At 35.1% G+C, this 24032-nt stretch overlaps 2 protein-coding genes across 5 annotated transcripts in view; both read left to right on the top strand.

The window, feature by feature from the left end:
• The first annotated feature begins 1060 nt into the window (after positions 1–1060).
• Positions 1061–2584, top strand: LOC126713929 (allene oxide cyclase, chloroplastic-like). The gene is made up of 3 exons (XM_050413893.1): positions 1061–1398; positions 1510–1631; positions 1988–2584. The coding sequence occupies exons 1-3, from the start codon at positions 1158–1160 to the stop codon at positions 2390–2392; spliced, it is 768 nt and encodes a 255-aa protein (XP_050269850.1). The 5' UTR covers positions 1061–1157; the 3' UTR covers positions 2393–2584.
• An 11978-nt stretch (positions 2585–14562) lies between these two features.
• Positions 14563–24032, top strand: part of LOC126713928 (uncharacterized) — a 31112-nt gene continuing 21642 nt past the window's right edge. For 2 of the 4 annotated variants that reach the window (XM_050413892.1, XM_050413891.1), the window contains exon 1: positions 14563–15661. In XM_050413892.1, the coding sequence (XP_050269849.1) occupies positions 14746–15661 (916 nt within the window). In that variant the 5' untranslated portion in view covers positions 14563–14745. The remainder of the gene's footprint in view (positions 15662–24032) is intronic. The other 2 variants (XM_050413890.1, XM_050413889.1) reach the window with 1 other exon arrangement.

Here is a 24032-nt window from a genome sequence, read left to right as displayed (position 1 = left end):
CACTTTCACTTATTTGTTGTTGTTGTTGTTGTGTTTTTTTTTTTTTTTTTTTTTTTTTTTAAATTTAAGATTATGTTGACAAGTCAGTCTAGGTGTCCGTTGATGTGGGAATTTTTTTTAAAAATATTTTTATTTAGGCCATTTGATACGTCAGACTTTTCCATCCAAGAAATAAGATAGGGACTAAATTGATATGGCATTGAAATGTTAGAAACCAGATTAACACAATTGAAATGTTAGGGACTAAATTGAAATATGGTGTAAAAGATAGGAACCAAATATGTAGTTTACCCAAGATAAAATAGAATAAGCTTTTATTGTGAATATCATGAAAATACAAAATTTCAACTAAATTTATTTATTTATTTTTGCTATATTTTAATGGGCGGAGTGTAAAAATTGCGTGGATAAAGAGTGGTTAGGTAAATTAGGTATCCATTAATGCCAATATCAGTACTAGGTAGTTTTTTTTTTTTCTCCTCTGAGTGGTGGAAAATCAAATCAATATCTCTATAGACTACATTTGATAACGGATCAATCCTATTTCCATTTATGTTCATGATGATAAGAATTACATCAACATTATATATTACAAGTTACAACTCATTTTATTTTTTTCGCTAAAATAGCTTAATTTGCCATCAATATTACAACGCATTGTCCTATCTCATGAGGGTGTCAAAATCATCCACAACTAATACCTTATCACTGTAATCAACCCCCCCAACTAACCCGCCAAGATAGGCTTCTTGGTGCACAATACTCATGCCGGTGGCATGTTCCACGCACTAGTAGACGTGTCTAGCCGTCACAAGATCAATTTCCTCACAACATTTTCCGTCCAAATACCAAACCAATCTACAAGAAAAAGAAAGTTCTTCGTAGAAATTGGAACTTTCTAATTTTCCATGTGGACATAGATTACTGTTTGACCAGTCCCGTTTGCCATGATTTTTATCTTGCACCGTCCATCCGCACACTCGAAAAAATAAATATACACACGTGGATTAATTCTCACTATAAAAAAAATTCCTAAACCCTACTCTGTATATAAACACATCTCTGTACTACCCTTCTTCACCAATTTATTAATTCTCTCACTTTCTTACACACCAACCAAAGGCAAAACTCTCAAAGTCTCTGTCTCTCTCTAATCAATGGCTTGCTCAAGCTCTGCTTTGAAGACCATCTCTCCCCCGATCAAGCTAGCCAACCCAAGATCACACCCCTCCTCTTCACTCACTAATAACACACTCCTATCATTCAAGCTCTCAAACACACCTGTCACCCAAACCCTTAAATTCCAGTCAATCTCACTCCAAACCCCCAGCTTTTCACTACCCAAAAGATCATTCACTTGCAAAAGCCAGGCCAACCCATCAGACTCCACAAGACCCAGTAAGTATTTCTCACATTAAATCACTCACCCACCAATTTTTACACCATACAATCACAGTTTTTGGTATGATCCCATGTGACCCTTTTGGTTTTTTCCTTCTGTTTTTGCAGCCAACGTTCAGGAATTGCACGTGTATGAGATCAACGAGCGAGATCGTGGAAGCCCTGCCTACCTCAGGTTGAGCCAGAAATCTGTCAATTCTCTTGGAGATCTCGTTCCTTTCAGCAACAAAGTAATTTTCTTATGCTCTGTTTGTTTCCCGAGAAAAAGTCAATTATATATGCATGTCTTAAATCTCTATCCATTGAACAAAAAAAAAAAAATCATGTCTTTCTAGTTTCTGTTTGTTTTCCAAGATAATCTTTTATGTGAGGACTTAATTATGCAAAGTATTATATTAGTAAAGACTTCACATTTTTTCTTGGATTCACTTTCCTGGTAAAGTATTCCCCATAACCAAACAGAAGTCAATAAAGATTTCTTTTTTCTTCAGGCAGATAACTTTTTTATCTGTTTTCTACTTTTTCGTACATAGTGAATGAACATTAAAATTAAAGATAATTTTTTTTTTTTTTTTAAATGTTAAAGTTGTATACCGGAGACTTGGAGAAACGGTTGGGGATCACAGCAGGAATATGCATTTTGATCGAGAACAAACCGGAAAAGAAAGGTGACCGGTACGAGGCTGTATACAGCTTTTACTTCGGAGACTACGGTCACATATCGGTGCAGGGAGCGTATCTGACATACGATGAGGACACGTACTTGTCGGTGACTGGTGGGTCTGGAATCTTTGAGGGTGTATATGGGCAGGTGAAGCTGCACCAGATCGTGTTCCCCTTCAAGATCTTCTACACGTTTTACTTGAAGGGCATCAAGGACTTGCCAAAGGATCTTCTTTGCAAGCCTGTGGAGCCCACTCCTTATGTGGAGCCCACCCCAGCTGCAAAGGCTTGTGAGCCCCACGCCACCATTCCTAATTTCACTAACTAATAAATGGATGGTGAATTGTGATGTAATAATGGGTTTTGCCAAATTGTCTTTTGGAAGTGAAAGTTTTTTTTTTTTTTTTTTTTTTTTTTTTTTATGTGGAGGGTTAATGTGGGAAAGCAGAATAATAACTTATTATTATTATGAGTACTTTTTTTTAATAGGAATGTGAATTTAGCTTAATCACAACCATGTGTAGCAAGTATATATATATGGGCTATATACACGTTTATTTATTTATTTTCAAAAAACAAAGAAAGAAGGCATATGATGATATAATCATATATGGGGCTAATTGAGATGATGGCCATGATGGTGAGTGGCAACTGCGATGTTGAGTGCTTTTCCTTTTGTCAATTGACGCATCTGCTTTTTGGCCTAGATTTTTAAAGAATGTGTATGTGGGTGGAAGCATATACTGGCAGGCAGCAAACATGCGTTGGACTTAATTTATTTATTTAAGGATTTACTTCCATTTAGAGTGAAAGTACGATGTGGGCCAACTTTAAAATGTGCGATAGTCCAATCACACAAAAGTATTTGCAACATATTTTTTATATTTTATAATTGTTTTAATAATAATAATAATAATAATAATAATAATAATAATAATAAAAATTATTTTTATTATTATTAATATTATTATTATTCAATAAAAATTGGAGATTCAAGTGATAGGGCTAACATTAATGGTATTAGTTCTGGTCATGTGGTACAAACTCAACTCCCCCTTCCTAATTTTATGACAATGATAAATCTATGTGAAAATAAAGATGCATGGGTCACAAATTATCACATCCATGAACTATAAGATAGATTGTAAAAAATGTGTTGTACACCCTTTTCCTTCACGTAAATTTTATAAGTCCTAATAATCTCATGTTTAAACTATGTAATGGGCATCTAATTTTGTAACTCCTTTGTAATCCCATGTACTTAAATGAGTTTTAACTAGGCTTATGGCACCATGTGGACTCTGATTTTTTTATCTTTAAATACCTGTAGTATGCTAGTGTGATATACTAGTTAAAATTTATATTTAAAGTAAAGAAAATATCATAAATATAAATGAAATCAAAATACAAAATTTCCTTCATTTATATGACAAAAGCCTATCATGTAAGATCGATTTTTTTTTTAATAAAAATAATAATTGTGGTAGATTAATTAAATAAGTTAAAATATGTAATGGATTTTTGTTTCTTTCAATTTTAAATAGGAATTTAGACTTATTTTTAGAGTAAAATTAGGCTAATATTTTTAACGCATTTATAATGTGGTGAGAACTCTTCTATTTAACACATATATATAGCCAAAACTCAGAGAAAATCTAATTAAATTTTAATTGGATTTTCAATTTTGCGCCATGTGTCTCATTTAATTTTTAATTTTGTGCCAAGTGAATTATTAAGTGTAAAAATTGAAAAGTCAAAATCCAATTAGATTCTAAATTGGATTTCAATTGGAGTCTAATTTTTCAACACGTATCCATCTATTTTTTTAATTTTTGTAGCAAGTAAATTATTGGGTGCAAAAACTGAAAAGTCTAAATCCAATTAAATTCTAAATCATATATATATATATATATATATATATTAGACTCATCACACGTGCTTTGCAAGTGCAGTAATGCTTTTTTTTTTTTTTGATTTAGTGTTATAATACTTAAAAGTGATATATATATATATATATATTTATTTATATTTTAAAGAATGAGGTAAGGTAACGTGAAATAATGTTTAAAAATGAGATAGAGAACTGTAAGAAGTTAAAATCAATGGGACATTTGAATTTATTGATTGGGATAAGAATTGTGATAAGTAAAAAAAAAATTTGAGATTCGAACAAAAGAAAAATGATATACGTTAGTGTGGATGGATGGGAATTTGTGATAAATGTATAGAATTTGGATAACAAAAATTTTTGGAATGTTTTAAAGAATTAAAAAAAATACCATAGAAATTTTGGGATAAGAATGAGTAGTTTTTACATGAGGTTGTGGGTTTCTTTTTTTTTTTTTTTTTGGGAAGAAGTAATTTTTTTTTTCTCTGATAAAGATAATTGAAGTATTTGAATTCAAATAGATAACAAATATAGATAGGAATCAGACATTTGAATACAAATGGGCAGTGAGAATAACTTTTTTTTTTTTGGTTGTACGTGAGATAGTATTACGGCTGGGCAATTATGAGAAAAATAGTCACTAGGTAATAATGGGTAAACTAGTTGTTGGGTTTTTATGGATTATTATTAACCAATAACTATAGACATATTGTCATGAATAACATATATAATACCATCACAACACCCTTTCCTATAAATTATTTTTTACTTTATATTTCCAAATACACAATTTCTATTTTCTTTCTCTCCCATATATTTTTCTACAATTTTATGGAAAGACAATATTAGAAAGTTGTTCTTGAATCTCCGTGAGTGAAAGTGCATCTATCATGAAGGTTGACTTTATAGATTAATCCTGTAAGGTTATTTGGCGAAGAGAACCAGTAGCATTGAGTTTTACTCCGTGTGGCACGAATTAACCTTTAAGAACGACACTTTCGCAATGTGATTCTATAGCATTATGAGATCTTTCTAAACTTCTTTTTATTTTATATTCTTGCAAATTATTCTAGTTATTATCTGTTATATCAAAACTTGTTTATTCACTCAAATATTTCCAATTTGTAACATAAGAAAATATTGTTCACTTGTTAATTGTTATAACCACAACTCCTAATATTGACTTTTATTATATACTATATATGGTTTCCAATTTCCATATATTTAAAAGTTGTTACATTAGCCAAAAAAAAAAAAAAAGTTGTTACATGAATGTTTTGTGATTAAAGTTGAAAGTGAAATATCTCAAAACCTTTTGTCAAAGTAGTAATGGTCCAATTTAGAACTCAAGCCGCTTACAAAAAGCAAAGAAAAAAAAGTCGGGCACCCATCTGGAAGCTAGAGAAATTTTCTTATTTCAAAATTTCTGTTTAAAAAAAAAAAAAAAAAAAAAAAATGGTGCTAAGAATCACATGCATCATGAGTAAGAGCATCTCAAGCATAATATGTAAACCATTTTCTCTCCAAATTTAGGAAAACCAGACCATAAAATAGACATCCAATAAATTTACTATTTAGCTATTTTTCCTAAATATTATCGTGGCTTCCACGTCGAGAGAGTCATTGGTGAGCCATCTATTTCTGTCCAAATAAAATATTCACCCCTCTCTCCTTTTTCTCTCCTCATTTTCTTAAAAGAATAAAAAAAAGAGAACACATAAAAAAATGATAAAAGGCAATACTAAATAGAATAAATAAAGAATGGAGAGTTTGTTGGACACTAATTTAAATAATGATTAGCTAAAATATTTTTTTAAATTGTTTTTAAAGAAAATTTGAGTGAAACTTTTACATGGGGATGCACTAAAATCGGGCTAATCCTATTCAAACATAACATTCGGGTTCAAGATCTTACTGAATTGAAACAAAATTATTGTGGTTATACTCCGTTGAAAGACCAATAGTATATATTTTGATAACCAGATAAACTTTTTAGTGAAAATGAAAAAAAAATTAGGAACTGATTACAAGTTACTACCACGTCTGGGCACAGGTCCTGAAGAACAACATCAACAAAAAGTCCCCAAAACAAAATTGCATAAGCATCTCTGCTATCTTGCTTCTTTTCGTGCTTCATATATGTAGAAAGGTGATTGTTCATTGTTTATTTGTCATTCATTTCAGGGTCTTCTTCTTTTTTAAGAAAAAAAAAAAAAAAAAACTATTTGAGCATTATGCCTTTGTTTAAAGAAAAAGAGGGAGAAAAAGAGGGAGTGGGGAGCAGAAAGAAACAGGAAAGGGTACAGAGACCGGAAGCAGGAAGAAACAAAAAAACTCAGAATGAGAGCTACGATAACCAAACAATATCGGCGGAGGCTGCAAGTCAGCCCCGCCTGGAGCAATGATCGTATTAAGTTGGAATTGCCGAGAGCTTGGAAACCAATGCGCAGTCAACATTCTCTCTCACCTAGTGAGGGAAAAAGCTCCCAATATTTTGTTTCTAATGGAGACAAAACAGACCGTTGAGGAGATGAGATGGGTTCAAGGTGAATTGCATTATGATTCCATGCTTGCAGTTTCATGTTTAGGAAGAAGAGGTGGCCTAGCTATGATGTGGAATAATGAAGTAGATTTGCATATCCAAACCTACACATAGAACCATATCGACGCCTTTATTTTTAAAGATCGCAGCTTTCCATGGCGAATTACGGGGTTCTATGGTAAATCGGAAAAGCAGCTTCATCATGAAACTTGGGACCTGCTAAAGCATCTCAAATCAAGGAGTTCAGCCCCATGGTTGTGTATTGGGGACTATAACGAGATTTTGGCATCGGAGGAGAAGGAAGGTGGACACCCCAAACCAATTAGATTAATGAATAATTTCAAAAGCACATTGTTACATTGTGGATTGATAGATTTGGGATTTACAATAAATATGTTTACTTGGAATAATGGAAGGGGGGGGGGAGATGATTTTGTTCAATTGAGACTTGATAGGGCTTGTGCAATAGTTGAATGGAGGAGTCTGTTTCCACAAGTTCGGTTTTCCCATCTTCAAGCCTCTTACTCTGACCATGTGCCCATCCGACTCACTACACACCTAGCAAGCCACCAGGTCCGACCCAAAAAATTCCCACGAAGATTTAAGGAGAAATGGGTAATGCATCTAGATTGTGAAGTTGTTATTCAACAAGCATGGAATCACACAATGAATGTGGGCAGCCCTATGTACCACCTTTTTTGAGAAAATTAAAACTTGTAGAGGTGCCCTGGTGAGATGGAGTAAGATCACCTTTGGTCAATCAAAAAATAATCTCCAAGAAAAGCATTGAATCTTGGAAGAGTTGACTAGAGAACATACAGCAGCACACTTGGAGGAAATCATAAGGGTAAAGGATGAAATCAATACCATTTTGAACCATGATGAGCTACACTGGAGGCAAAGATCTAGATCTACCTGGTTGAAGGCAGGAGAAAAAAATACAAAGTTTTTCCATCAGAGGGCAAGCCAAAGACGACAGAAAAATAATATCTCAGGTATCTTTGATGGAGGTGGGGTGTGGCATGAATCCGAGAAGGGTATAGCAAGGGCAACCAAGAGCTATTTCCATGAGTTATTTAAATCGACAAACCCATCAGATATGAATAATGTGTTGAATTCAGTGGATAAGGTAGTAACCCCGGAGTTGAACCATAGCCTTCTCCAAAACTACACTGCCAAGGAGGTTTATCGTGCTCTCTTTCAAATGCATCCCTCAAAATCTCCGAGCCCCAATGGTATGTCCCATTTTTCCTTCCAAAAATTTTGGCACTTTGTGGGTGTTGATGTCACAAATGCGGTACTATTTGTCCTCCACTCGGGTCGTATGCTACATAAAATGAACTTCACATATATTGTATTAATCCCCAAAAAAAAATGAACCAATGTATATGCTTGATTTTCAGCCTATTAGCTTAGAAAATGCGGTAGCTAGAATTATCTCAAAAGTTATTGCCAATAGGTTGAAAATGATTTTGCCTAATGTAATATCAGATGCCCAAAGTGCTTTTATACCGGGTAGGCTGATTTGGCAATACCACTATAGCTTTTGAAGTGTTACACAAGATGTGTAATAAGAGGAGTGGAAAGAAGGGCCAAATGGCGATGAAGCTGGACATCAATAAAGCATATGATAGAATGGAGTGGAGCTTCCTTAGACAAATGATGCTAAAATTGGGATTTGATGGAAGATGAGTGAATTTGGCTATGGAGACGGTGTGCACAACATCATACTCAATCTTGATAAATGGAGAGCCTAGAGGTTTTGTCCAACCATCTCGAGGTATAAAGCAGGGTGACCCCCTATCACCATATCTATTCTTATTGTGTGCTAAAGGTTTGTCTGGAATGATTAGAAGGGCTGTGGAAAATAGGGAGATCCACGGGGTATTATCTTGTCCAAATGGGGTGTGTATATCCCATCTATTGTTTGCCGATGATAGCTTTCTGTTTTGTGAAGCATCAGTAGAGGAATGCCAACGCCTTATGGATATCCTAAGTCAATATGAAGCAGCATCAGGCCAAGCTATAAATAGGCAGAAGACATCCTTGTTCTTCAATAGAAACACAAGGGAAGAGGTAAAACAGAACATTCAGCAAATGTTGGGGGGCAAGGATTATGACTAATTGTGAAAAATACCTTGGTCTCCTAATGGCATGTGGGAAATCAAAGGTAAACACTTTTTAAGACTTCCAGGAGCGGATCACCAAGAGGTTCATGGGACGGAAGGAAAAATTTATCTCTAAGGTGGGGAGGGAGATTTTAATCAAAACTATTGCTCAAGCTATTCCCACATATACCATGAGCATTTTTAAGCTCCCAAAAGCATTATGTGACTCTATCAACTCTACACTAGCAAAATATTGGTGGAGGCAAACAAAAGATGAGAAGAAGATACATGGATAAATTGGAGGAAATTATGCACAAAAAAAGGGAGGAATGGGATTTTGAGCCATACAAGCTTTCAACTTAGCTATGTTGGCTAAACAAGCTTGGAAGTTATACGACATACACACTCTCTCTTATATCGTGTATACAAAGCACGGCACTTTCCAAATTGTTCCTTCATGGAGGCAGAGATTGGACACAACCCATCCTTTGTGTGGCGGAGTTTGGTGGTTGCTAGAGAGGTGATAATGGAAGGATCTAGATGGAGAGTGGGAAATGGGAGGCAGATTCGGGCAGAGTCACATAATTGGCTATCCCATAAGCCAATTTTTAGAAGGGAGGAATGGCCAAACCTGCGGGTGGGAGACCTGATTGATGATAGAGCTTGGGAGTGGAAGAGGACAATGATTGCGGAAATTTTTGCTCCCAGAACCTATGAGGAAATTCTAGCAATTCCGCTCAGTAGAGAACGCACCCAAGACACATTGATATGGAAGGAAAATAGGAAGCACGAATTCTTAGTAAAATCAGCCTATCATATCGCTCTACGGCTAAACAAGCAGGAAGTAACGGAACACTTACAGGCAGGGACGGATGGGAAGCTATGGAAAACAGTATGGAAACTCAATGTCCCACCAAAGGTCCGAACGTTTATGTGGAGAGCTTGTGCAAATATCCTGCCAACCCGTGACAATCTGCACCGGCAAAGAGTGGACGTGGATAGAAACTGTGAATTCTGTCGCCAACAACCTGAAATGGGTGCAAACCTGCTGTGGGAGTGTCCATTTGCTCGCAATGTTTGGGCTCTGTCCAGTGGGAAAGTACAGAAATGCAGAAACGACAAATGAGATTTTTTCCAGCTATTCCAAGTGTTGGAATTGACAATGAAGGAACTTGAACAGTGGGCTACTACAACGTGGGCAATTTGGAACGCAAGGAACAGAGCTCACTTTGATAAGCTTCAGACACAACCTCAAACGATTTTGGATGGCTCTATAGCTCTACCGACTTCATATCACACACTCACAGCCACTCAAGAAAACATATGATGGGGAGACAAGGGGTCCACGGTTTTATGGGGGGCACATGTTCTTCCACTGGTATAAGGAAAAGTTAGCATGAGTCAAGTGTTTCCATTTCCTTTTTACTCTATATACAAAGGATATTACAATCAATAAAATATTTCTATCAGTTATCTAAAAAAACAAAGGAGAAATGATTGAATATGTTGGCAGACAAAATTCATTGGTTAGAACTTTAATTATTGCCAAAGTAAAAGGCATTAAGAAATCATCACGAATTGGTAATTTGGTATTACTAGGCACTTTATTGGAGAGTGAGTCATACAAATATATAGCAAAGTGCAAATGACACTTGTGGATTTCTTGGGCATGACATGCTCAAAAAGAACATTGCTTGGGACTACTCCATAAAACACTTGCATTAAAATAAATAAATAAATAAAACCACAACACAATAATAATTAACTGAAAATGAATTTATTTTATTTTCTTGCAAAATGCTTTATAGTTCTTAATTAATTATTGTAAATGGACAAAGGATGATCTCACAAGTGTAGTATATTTAATCAGAAAGAGTGCTATTTGGGAGAGTTTATTTTGATGAGTTTATTTCACTTAAAAAGTAAGTTAGAGGAATACCACTATACCTACAAAATAAAATTAAAAAAAAAATTATTTACATAATTGTACATAAATCAAATAGATTGAAAATGAACTCTTTTATACCAGTGAATAAGTAAGATAACTCATTCTAAATTGAACTCTCATAATGGAGTTCCAAAATCTCGATATAGGTGTTGAAACTATTTTACTCCCTTGGGGTAGAATGAGGATTGTGTCTCTCAAAATTCAAAGAATCCTTAATTTTTTTTTTATAATTTTTTTATATATTAGTTTTGATGCACGTGCAAGGCATATAAAAAAAACATTGTCAAAGAATATTCATAGTAGATAGCATTATAATTTGGTCATAAGTTGGTCTAAAGAATGAGAATCGACTTCCTCAAGTCCGTTGTTCCTCATTAGCTTAGTGGTAGAGTGGTCGATTGCTAACTGACTGGTCGTAAATTCAAGTACTACTTGGGGAGACTTTTTAGTTATTGCTTTTTTGACCTAGCGAGCCCTACCCCTCTCCTTAGTTTCAAAAGAATCTAAACTAGTAGAATCATGAGACATAAAAGGGGGGAAGTTGATTGTTGGTTTTATTCCTCACTCTCATATAGGTGAACTTGGTTCATTTATAATGGCTTTCTTTGTCAAAAGTCAATTTTATAGTGGAATGAGTAGGGGTGTGCATAGGTCGGGTTGAAGGAAATTTTCAATCTAACCCATGGGTTTGACAATATTATTTTTTATTAAAAAAAAAAAACTGAGTATTAGAACAAACAATATATAAAATTATCAACACAAATAACAACATATTTATAATCTTATTTGTGTTGATTTGATGCATTAATCAGCCTTGAGCATAACACCAAACCAATACAAATAACATCAAATTTATAATCTTATAAACATGAGCATAGCGCCAAATCAACATAAACTATTTGATTAGTGCATCAAACCAACACAAATAAAATCTCAAATTGAAATGGAAGGAGAAAATAAGTTAGGAGTTTGTTTTTTATTCAGGAAAAGAGGCAAAAGAGTAATTAGCAAAACCGTATAATATATATTTACAATATATATTAAATATAGGTGGGTCAAGTTAGGTTAGGCGGATTTGTGAATTTGCTAACCTAGAGCCAATCCAACCCATTGTAAAAACAAAAAATGGCAACCCAACCCAACCCAATGGGTGGGTTGGATTGGGGTCAATTTTGGTAGATCAGTGGGTTGGTTGCACACCCCTAGCAATAAAAACTCTTCTATCGAGTGGGTTAGGTTGGGTCAGTTTTGACATATTAGTGAGTTGGCTGCACATCCCTAGCAGTGAGAACTCTTCTATCGTACATGTTGCAAAAATGGTGTATATCCCTGAAACTATGGCATCTAAGATTCAATTTAAATAATGAAATTTAATTTCTTTAAAAAAAAATTCAAAACTTTAATAATAAAATTTAAGTAAAAAATTTAAACATATTAGACTTATAACTTTAATAATAGAGTTTTTTTTTTTTTTTTTAATATCTAGAATAGAATTAGATTAATAATTTTGATATATATTTTTTTTGGAGAAAATATTTTGATATACTCATAGTGCAGTGACTGGTGAGAACTCTTTTATAAAACTTGTAACATAAAGAAAGAATATTCATTTATCACAACCACAACTTCTAATATTGACTCTATTATATAGTATATGGTTTCCATATGTTTATAAAGTTGAAATATAAATGTTTTGTGTTGAAACTTACAAGTGAAACATCACAAAACCTTTTGCCGAACAGTAATGGACAATTTAGCAATCAAGTCCGCTACAATAAACAAAGGTAAAAAAAAAAAAAAAAATAGGGCACTCATTTGAAAGCTAGAGATTTTTTTTTTTTTTTTTTAATTAGTTGGTGCCCAAGAAATTAATTAAACCATAAAATAGACATTCAACAAATTTACAATCAAATAGAGCCATTGTAGATGAGCCATCTATTTTGTCCAAATAAAATCTTCACCCTTTCTATAATTAACATTTCTCATTGTCATGACTCATAATGATCAAATTTTAAATTTATTTTTTAAATAAAAAAGAGATTAAATCATATTTTATTAAACTTTCTTCTATATTACACAGGTTATTGATTAATTAAATAGAATGGAGAATGAATGAAGAGTTTGTTGGACACTAATTTTTAAAAATGATTAGCTAAAAAAATGTTCTTAAAGAAAATTTGAGTGAAGCTTTTACAAACATGTTGGCTATGCACTAAATGAATGTTATTTCTGATGAGGATAATTTTTGATTGATTGGTATAGGGTGCCGAACCTCCCTTACAATCCCAAAGGGATGACCGACTCCATGGGCCGACGGATCAGGCAAGTGATCTAGTCCCCAATCTCGACGACCCATCACCCTAGGGTTTTCATGGGACTTGCATAGGGTCCACTCATACATTCTTAGTTTCTTACATGGAAATTACTTGCACATTACAACCAAAGACCCTACCACGCAATCAGGTCTCCTATATATGGAAAGGTGATTCCTAATATCTTGGGATCCTTCTCTCTACAAGGAAATTTCCCTGTATTAAAAGATTCAGGTCAACTCTCCACCACTATATAAACCACAAACCTGACCCTTCTTGAGGTATGTGAATTCTCCCTAGTTTTTGCACTCTTGAGTTCTTGGAGATTCTTTTATTATTGACTTAACCTTCGGAGGGTCTTTGGCCGGCACCCTACCAGTGCTCTCTAATTGGTTCTCCTCTTTTGTTATTCAGGTACACCCATTGGCACATATGTGGACAATCAACTCATTGACCATTTTTGTGCATCATCAATTTTGATATTCATTTTTTTTCACTCATGCTAATTTAAGGTTTATACTTGTGGCCATATTAGTAGTTTTAACATCGAAATAACATTCTATTTCAATATTCATTTTTTGGAGCAAGCCTTATGACACTTCTAGCCATATTAGTAGTTTTAAATGCGCAATTTTGTGAGAAAAAGTGTAAATTTCAAATTAGAATGAGTAAAAAATTATAACATTAACGCATGTATTGAGGCTAGAATAACTTATTGTAATTAATACATAATAAAAATAAGGGCAAGACTTAGTTACAATACTTAGGTGTTGTTCTTTAGGTTACCCTCTTAAAATTCTGTTATGTGGATTTTTTCTCATAAGATGGAAGTGTATTTTTTAATTAAGTATCTATGTGGTAGAATCTTAAAATGAGAACTTAAGGAATAACACCTAAGGTACTATACCTAAGTTTTGTTCTAAAAACAATATTAATGGTAAACTAAGGTAAAAGTAACGTCACTCCACCATATAATAAGTTATTAAAAATTTTCACCTTGGTGGGACTCCATCATGGAATTGAGATTTTTGAGTTTATTTATTAAAAAATGTTACAACCACAATTTATTTTTATACAGCTTTTGCCACAACTTATTACGTGGCGAGTTGTGAGTAGTGAATTTCTACTATTCACAACTCTCCATGTGGCAAATTATGACAAAAGTTATATAATAAGTTACGTGGTTGTAGCATTGTTCTTTTATATGTCAACCTAACCACCACCAAGATTGTAAAATGAGTAGGCTCCAATTGACTTAATTGATAAAATCTTTAATGATTGAATAAGAGATCTGGTGTTTAATTCCCGTTTACACCAAAAATCGATTAGTGTCTTGATTTGATGATAGCTATTATCAAGAGTGAACGTTATCAGTTGAAACTCTCTTAAAAAAAAATGTAAAATGAAATATTTATGTCTTGTTCACCTTCTTTTTTTTACTTAAAAAAAAAAAAAAAAAAAAGACATAAGGAAAAATCATACATAAGTATGTAGCTTAGGTATTGAACTCAACTTTAATGAATCAGTGAGTTTCAATTAGTTCAACTAGTAAAGTCTCTGATAATTACGAGTGGACGTTATAAATTCAAACTTTTTATTAAAAAAAAACTCTGCTGAATCAGGATTCATCACAATCCCATCCCCACCTAATTAGACTTAAAAAAAATAAAAAAATAAACAGCAAACCAAAGAAAATCAAAACCCAACGACAACATGTTTCTTCCAATTCAATGCCACTTCTAACTTTCCCACAAGTCTAACACACACACACACCAAAATCTCCCTCTTTCTCTCTCACAGGCCTTTCTGGTTTGTGTGTTTATGTATATTTGTATTTTTGGTTTCTCTGTTAATCACACTCTTCTCTCTCTCTCTAAATCTAAATGGTAGTTGTTCAAGCTTCGAAGCTCAACCTTCCCAACCCATCTCTCTCTTCTCCACACATAACCTCTCTTCTCTTCGACCCTCACTCTCTCTCTCTAGCTCTCATGCACTCCGACTCTTCTTTCTCTCTCTACCCTTCTATTTCCCTTCTCTCTCTAACCTCTCTCCCTACCCCTCAAACCCTAATCCCTCCTCCTTCTTCTTCCTCCACTTTCCTCCGCCTCCTCCAAAACCCTAACCCTAATTCTCGCTCCCTTTTCATTGTCTCCGGACCCTACAGAGGTGGCTCCCAGGTTCTCCTCCGCTTCTATATTCTGCGCAACAAGACCAACTCATTTGTTAGAGCTCGGGTCCTTTGTAATCAGAGAGGTCTCCGATTTGACGAAGAGAAATTGGGGGTTTTGGTCGATGTCAAGCATGGGGTTTCGGTTCGTGTTTCTGGCTCGGTTAATTTCTTCGCTATGTACTCTGTTTCGAGCTCCAAGATTTGGGTTTTCGGTGTGAAAACCTTGGGTGATGAGGATGAGGATGGGGTGATTGTGAAATTGATGAGGTGTGCTGTGATTGAGTGCTCAAGGCCGGTCTCCGCAATCAGCGTGTCGTTTGGGGTCTTGATTTTGGGGGAGGAAAATGGGGTTAGGGTTTTTGATTTGAGGCGGCTTGTGAAAGGGGGCCGTGTTAGGAAAGGAGACAGTTCGGGTTCGAATTCGAGTTTGAGTTTGGAAAATGGGAAATTGTTGAATGAGAAATCGTTTGAGGAAGGCCGGGGAGGATTGAATAATTTGCGTTTGCCAAATGGTGTGATTGGTGGGCATTATGCAAAGTTTGTTGCTGGAAAAAGTGGTGGTGAAGGAGCTCAGGAGTTCACTTGCAATGGTTACTTGGATGGGGGGATGGATAAGCATTGCGTTTCTGGTGAGTTCTGTATGTTAATTTGGATTTGAATTTAATGTTCTTTATATTGCAACTGTGAATGTCGTTGGTAAATATGGAAAGGAATTGATTAGCTTTGGTTGAGTAAACAGAGTTTTTATTGTAGAACTATTCGGTTGAGATCATGAGTGCTCTATATACTGTAGTTAGCTTTTAGATTTGGAAAGTAAATTTGAAGAATGATGTTACTATTTGTGTGTATGGAAATGAAATGACCATAGTTAATAGTTAATAGTTAAAAAAAGTGACTTAAGTTGCTTTTTTTTTGGTATTATTTTTTGCTTTTAGATGCTCTAGATTTAGAAGGTACATAACATTTTTAGAAGCGGTGCTAGGTATGTACAACATTTACAAGTATTCTAGAAGTCTATGAAATGGCATTACTTGTTAAAAAAAAGTCGATGAAATGCTTAAATGAACCTTATGGAATGCCACGATGGTCAAAATTCTAGTGTAATGCTTCTCATTTTCATTTGTTATCAAATTGGTGCTATGGAGTATCCATTTTTACAGCAATTTGGATGTATGCAAAAATGAGAAATAGAAAAACTTATGGAAATATAAGTCGGGAGTGGCTATTTGGGGCTCCCAACCCTTTGAATCCCCCTAAGTGTCCCTCATTGCCTTTGAAATTGGTTTCTTTTGAGTTTTGAACATTCAATCCTTCAAAGTATATTTTCGTATGCTAGAATCCTTCAAAGAAGTTTTGAACTATCAACTATACTAAAATCCTTATTCGCAAATGGGCAAAACTTAGGTACAGTACATTAATTTCTCCAATTAAATTCAAACACCTGGTTAAATTGACTAATAAAGCACAAGCATTGTTACCTTTTCCAAGGATGAATAAATTCAATGCAGCTACGTGTTTGAATTTAATTGGGGAATCTAATGTGCCATGAGTCTTATAGCTCAAATGACACCTCCTAGTGTTTTCAACAAAGACACTAGGGTTCAAATCCTTCCTCTGTGATGCACCAATTTGATTGATTGTGTGTGGGTGTGTGATGAGTCCTACATCGGGTATTTATTGGGTTGAATTGAGATTTATTAACAACCGTAAAGAGCCTCAATTGTAACTAGTCATTTTAAGGTATAGCGCAGATGTGGCTAGCGCTTTTCCTTGGGTCGTTATATATGGTATCAGAGCCGGCCTGGTAATCCCGTGTGGACTCGGAGACACTACCCCATAAAGTGGGCCCTAATGAGGACGTTAGGGACTTAAGTGGGGGAGATTGTGATACTCCAATTTGATTGATTCTGTAATGTGTATGGGTGTGTGATGAGTCCCACATCTGGTATTTATTGGGTTGAACTGAGCTTTATTAACAACTGCAAGGAGCCTCAATTGTAATTGGTCCTTTTGAGGTATAGCGCAGATTTCGCTAGCGCTTTTCCTTGGGTCATTACATCCTCTCCCATTGTAACTGTCGAATTGGGGAACCTACCATCTGGAGAGAGAAACTAGTTTTGAAGCTAAAAGCTTGTTAAAAAAAAATCAATTGCCTATTCTTACATTTGAAATGACATGGAATTATTCTTGATGTTCTATTTTGCTATCATCATATACATCCAACACAATCTTCCATATGTGATTAAGATGTAATGGGCATTCTTTTCCCTTACCACATCTAAAGTTCTGAAATTGTTGCAATATCCATGGAAAGACTAACATAATTTTAGCTGGAGAGTTGCAACAAACTTGAGAATTGGGTTAATCTAATAAGTCTTGTTATCTTAGAAAATGTATCCCTTCCAACATATCTTGCCTAAAAAATTCTTTGGTGATGGTGCAATGTACAGCCAGCAATATTTCCTTTAAATTATTTCCCTTTTTTTTGTATTTAGATTTGATAAGGGTTTTTTCGGTGCTCATTGGGACTAAGGTTTGGTTGTTGTTGTTATTGTGTACTAGGGCTTCACCATTTTTCACTTTAATGAAATTATTACTACTTATCAAAGTAAAAAATGAAATCTCACCCTGACATGGAATGACCTGATTTTGTGTATTGATATGTGCTTGGCACTTTGAATTGTTTAGTTTTCTTTTCCTAGTAATATTCTACTCTGAATTTCTTTTAGAAAAAAAAATACTTAACCAAAAACTTGAATCCGGTCATTGAAAATGGTAGAAACTCTTACTCCATGCTCTTGTATAATTTTAGGTTGTCCTATGTAAATTTCTTTATTGTATAACTATCAAATAATCAACTTCGGTTATAGTGATGAACCTATATAACTAACTTACTTGATTGATCTTTTTTTTTTTTTTTTTTTTTTTTTTGGATCTATATATATTAAAGTATGCTAATTATGAACACAATAGCCATGTTGATATACTTGGTCCTATAAATTTTTAGCATTTGGCAGTGGAATTTAACATCTAGAAGCTTAAAATTGTGCAAGAAGTATATGAGTGCATATTGCTTAATTTTATATCATTTTCATGCATTTTTATCTTGATTGCTTATTTTTTGTTAGAGCTTTAGCAATTCTATAGTCCTTGATCTATAGAGCTCTGGGGTAGACAAATGATCTAAAACAATTCTCAGTGCAAGACGTATTGGATTTTCTCATTATGAATAAGCAGAGAATTTGGGGGCTCTAAATCCTTTACAGCTTGTAGCCAATAAGCTCTAGCTCAAATGCTACATCTTCCCATTGTAAAAACATGGTGGAAGATAAGGTCATATGACGTAGGACAATCACACTATTTCAATGGAACAAGTAAATCACAAAACAAACCCTAGGAGTCAGCACCAAGCAAAAACTGAAACACATGTTTTTTTTATAATTCTCAAAAACCGTCTTACAATAATCAGAAAAAGTGCTTAAATAGCTAACAATAAAAATGCATCAAGAAACCTTAAAGAAACCCTAATTATTAAATGCTCGGGTTTGCTTAATCCCAAGCCCAATAACTAATAGACTCCATCCATAAGACCACAGGTTGGGCCGTCTTCTTTTTGCTCTTCCTCCTATACGTGCGTGTAATTGGGGGCTTCTACCTCGTGTCCACACCAACTCCCCCCACGTGAGAAGAACTCGACCTCGTCGAGTGGAAATCTGAAGAGCTCTGATAGTGCTCCAGCAGGTTAGGATCCAGTCGCTGTAGTTCATCTCGAGTAATCCATGTGCAATTAGAATCTGGTCGCCCTTGCCACCGAACTAGGAGACGGTGAACTCCTCCATCCCTGGTAGAAACAATCTACTCATCAAAAATAGCATCAATAGATTCTCTATGTGCATAGGGCAGATTTAAGGGTAAAGGGATGGGAATAGGGGCCTCAATAAGATTAGGCAAAGACTCATCAAAAGGGGTATCAGGAATAGCTGTGGGGCTTTTATAAGCAAATAGATCCTCAATATTAAAGGAGGAGCCAATACCATAATCATGAGGAAGGTCAATGACATATGCATTTGGGCCCATTCGTTTCAATACCTTGAATGGTCCGGCACTGCGAGCCTGCAATTTCTTAATTGTCCCAGAGGGAAACCGTTCAGGTCAAATCTGAATCATGACGTAATCCCCTACCAGAAACTTTGCATGACGCCGATGAGTGTTAGCAAGAATTTTATATTGAGAATTACTTGCCTGAATTTTTTTTGCGAATCTCATTATGCAAATCATGAATATGTCGTGCAAATGCCTCAGCAGATTTAGAAATCCTAATATGTGGGGACATGGGCAAAAGATCTAAGGGCTTCCTAGGTGTATATCCATGCACAACCTCAAAAGGACCAAGTAAATCACAAAACAAACCCTAGGAGTCAGCACTAAGGGCTACTTGGAGTCAGCACCAAGCAAAAACTGAAACACATTTTTTTTTTTTTTTTTTTTATGATTCTCAAAGATTGTCTTACAATAATAAGAAAAAGTGTTTAAATAGCTAACAATAAAAATGCATCAAGAAACCTTAAAGAAACCCTAATTATTAAATGCTCGGGCTTGCTTAATCTCAAACCCAATAACTAATAGGCTCCATCCATAAGGCCACAGGTTGGGCCGTTTTCTTTTTGCTCTTCCTCCTATACGTGCGTGTAATTGGGGGCTTGTACCTCGTGTCCGCACCATCATGTATTCAAGACCCGTTGGATGTGCACCAGTAAAAGAAACTTGTACATATTGCGGCATAAATGAGATTCTCAAAATGATAGGCATGATGGGTTGATTTCAATTTTCAAATTGCTGGGCCAAAACAACACTTATCTCAGTGGTCAAGTATGGCCGGAGAAGGGTTAAATGGGCTGACACTCATAAACCCAAAGTAGTGAAGGGATTGGATCCTAGTAGGTAGCTACGGACTGATACAAGCCCAAAATCAAAAGGAAAAAGAATTAGTAGCCTGACACAAGAAAATGGATAGGGTAGCCTGTCACAAGAAAATGGATAGGGCCTTCAGTTTGGTGGGCAGTGCACTACAAACAAAGTCTAATCTTCAGGTTGATGGGATTTGGAATTGGGGGGCAGAGTCAAACGGAGGCTGAGAAGGTTTGATTAAGAAGTTTGGGGAGGCAACATTGGAACTCCTTTGTGAGTGGTTGGAATCACCTCGCGTTCAGCAGTGGATGCCACATTTCTATTTTAGCAAGTATTTGATGGTTCCTTTTGGTGGATTTGAGCCCTAAGCATTTATTCGTGAATATTTAGAGATGTGCCAAAGCAAAGCTTGGGGAAAACAAAATGTAACTACTAAAGGTAAGTAAAGCTTTGAAATATGGAATCCTCAATCAATCACTATGCAAGGAGGATAGGGGTTGGCAGGAGGCCAGAAAATCGGTAAATGGTAGGGCTCCTTCAATAGTATCAATGAAATCAAATTCATCTCTCGAAATATATGAGGGATGAATGACCCTAGGAAGAGGGATATAGTTAGAAATTATATGCATGAAAGGAGAGGTGATTTGGTGTGCATTCAAGAGACAAAAGTGGTAGAAATCACTACAGGCATGTTTATGAGCTATATTTTTTTTGATTTTTTTGGGGGGGGTGGGGGTGTATGTGGAGAAGGTAGCTCTCTGGGAGATACTCCATTTCTTGTCTATTTCAAAATGTGGAGGATAGCTTTGAACAGTTGTTCTTGGGAGTGTATGGTCCAAATGATGATCAAGAGCAGATGGATCTGTGGAATGAATTAAAAGAGGAGGTAAATAGGGCCCACCTTGGTGCTTGGTTGGCGATCTCAATACCGTCCTTGTGAGAAATTTGGAGCAGATAGCCTCACTGCTGCAATGATGGAATTCTTAGGAGTTCATTGATGAGTTGCATCTTTTTTACTTTCCTTTGGAGGGAGGAAATTTTACATGGTCAAGCAGTGGGGATGTGCTGAATTGATTGATTTATCCATTTGATGTCCCAAATTGTTAGATTTATTGTTTCAATTAATTGGGAGGAGTATTAAAATCCAAAAATTATTACTGAGAATGACATCAGATCACTTTTCTATTTTGTTGGTTTGTGGTGTGATGTAAAGAAGTGAAGAGGAAAAGGACGGTTTTACTTAAAAAAGATGTGGTTGAAGGTTGAAAGGTTTATGGATAGAGTTCATGGGTTGTTGTTGAGCTATGATTTCCATGGGTTGCCCAGTTTTGTGTCAAAAAATTTACCGGCCTTGAAGGGCTACTGAATTTGGAAGAGAGTGGTGTTCGGTAACATGAGGGGTCAAAAAGAAGAATATAGGAGATGAAATTCAAAGGATGATAGACAAAAAGGGAGGAATTTAAATCTAATGTGTAAAGTAAGTCAAGAGTATTATGGTGGAAGGAAGGCTAGAATAACACTAGATTCGTTGATTGATTGGCCAATTTGCATAGAAGAGTTAATTTCATTATGGAGAAATTATTGATAGTCTGCACTCCAATAAGCTTGTTTTGCACTGAAATAAGCTTTGGGTGAAGGAAGAAGTTGTTCTCTTATATAGAGGCTTATGTGCGGAATCTATTAAAAGGATACCAAAAGTAGAAAGATTGCATTTTTCAAGTATTGGTGAATACTCAAGCTGATAAAGGCCATTTGAAAGGGAAGAATTTTTCGGGGAACTTGAGGAAATGGCTGTTGACTAGGTTTTGGGGTGAGATGGATTCACATTGGCATTTTTTAAACGTTTTTGAGAGGTGTTGAAGAAGGCATTATGCTGGTGTCAAGAGTTCTGTAATTGTTTCAGGTTTGGGAGGTCCATCAATGCCACATTTATAATGTTGATTCCTTAAAGAACGGAGCTATGAAGCTAAATGATTTTAGCTCAATTAGTAAAACAACAACAACAACAAGCCTTAATCCCTAATTTTTGGGGTTGGCTATGGATTCTCAACATATTAGTTAGGGTTAGCCACATGTATTCTTTTTTTCTATTCTATTCTATTCTATCCGAAGTCATACTTTTTGTTGTTTCCTTAATCGACATGACAAGTCTTTTTTTTTTTTTTTTTTTTTTTTTTTTTTCTACTAATGTTATTTTGACATTTTTTCCTTCCCTCAACTTGGATCAACTCACACTTTCTTACTGTTGCATTAATTGCTCTTCTTTGAATATGATCAAACCGTTTCAAGTGACTTTCCCTCATCTTGTCATCAATAAGGGCTGCCGCTATTTTTAAGTGGATTTTCTCATTTTGGGTCCCATCTTTCCTTTTATTTTCACTTATATATCTTAACATTCACATTTCATCTACACTCATTATATGAATATGTTGCTTATGTAACAGCTCATCATTTAGTAACATAGAGCATATCTAGTTGTATAGTAGTCTTAAATTTTTTTCCTTTTAACTTAATAGGTAGTCTGTGATCATACAATACTCCTAATGTGCTTCTTCACTTTATCCACCTTGAACTTATCTTATGATTCACCTCCTCTTCAATCTCTCTATCTTTATGAAATATTGATCCAAGATTTTGAAATCTCTTGGTCTTTAGTATCTCTTGACCATCAAGTCTTACTGCCATTTTGTCTTTGTTTCTACTTTTACTAAACTTACATTCCATATACTCTATTTTGGTCCTACTTAATTAAAAGCCTTTAGATTTTAAAGCGTCTCACCAAATTAGCATTTGCTAAAATTATATCAAAGGTTTTTGCAATCCAACCATTCTATTGAGGATCCATAGCTGATCCTAAAGTTTTAGGACTAAGGCTTAGTTGTTGTTCTTTTTGACTATTTAGAAATGTGATTGACCACTTAGTAGTTAGTACCATATTCATATATTGCTTCCGCTTAAGGTAGACCAATTTTGGATTTTGTTCTTATTGCCAATTTGTCTTGATAACAGAACTTCAAGACGCGGACTAATTTGTGAGCTGGATATAGAAAAATCATTTGACCATGTAAATTGGGATTGGTTGCTGTATTTGTTAGAAAGATTTTGGTTTGGAGAAAAGTGGATTCATTTTTTCATTTCAACAATCAAATTCCCAATGATAATGGAAAGCCTACCCTACTAGGTTTTTTGGTAGCTCAAGGGATTTAAGGCGAAGAGACTTGTTATCTCCTCTACCATCATAGTGATGAACATTCTAAACAAAATGATTAAGAGGATGGCGGGAGGTGGCATTCTAGGTAGATTTAAGGTTGAAGGGGGAAGAAAATGAGTTTTAGAAGGGTGTGTGGAAACCAAAGGTTCCTAAGCGAGTGGCTTTCTTTTTGTGGATAGCTATTCATGGTCGGATTCTTACTTTGGATAATCTCATGGTTAGGGGCCACTCTTTGGCAAATCGGTGTTGTATGTGTCGTTGTGATGGGGAGTCGATGGACTATCTTCTTCTTCATTGTCCTGTTACATATACCTTATGGACTATTATGCTTCAGGCTTTCGGTATTCATTGGGTTATGCAAGGAACGGTGGCGGGATTGTTATTTTGTTGGCATCAATGGCTTTGGAATATACTTCAAATATTTGGAATTTGATTCCAGGTTGCTTGATGTGGATTGCTTGGTTGGAACGAATAGTCGTTCCTTTGAGGACATTGAGAAGACTTTGGAAGAGTTAAAGGTTTTATGCCAGTGTAGTCTGTTTGAGTGGTCTCGGTGTTGGGGTTTTATTGATTGTTCTTCTCTCTTTGAGTTTATGTTTTCTCTTAGATTAGTTTCCTGATTTCCCTCTTCTTTGTTGTTTGATTTATCCTTTTGTTGTTGTTCATCATCATGAACAATTTGTATTTTTACTTTCTATTTTCATTAATAATATTTCTTTGATTACCTAACAAAAAAAAAGAAAAGGAGTTTTGGAGATCTCTCACCTCCTTTTTTATTAATGAAATTTATGTTTTGTGAGGCAAGCCCTATTCAACCTCGATACTTCTTGTCTTGTCTTCTATGTTCAAAGGAATTTCACCTTTTCAATCTAACTCTTTTT

Source organism: Quercus robur, chromosome 2, assembly GCF_932294415.1.
Source record: "Quercus robur chromosome 2, dhQueRobu3.1, whole genome shotgun sequence".
Lineage (NCBI taxonomy): Eukaryota > Viridiplantae > Streptophyta > Magnoliopsida > Fagales > Fagaceae > Quercus > Quercus robur.
Note: the sequence above shows the minus strand (reverse complement) of the source record. Positions and strands in the feature narration are given on the sequence as shown.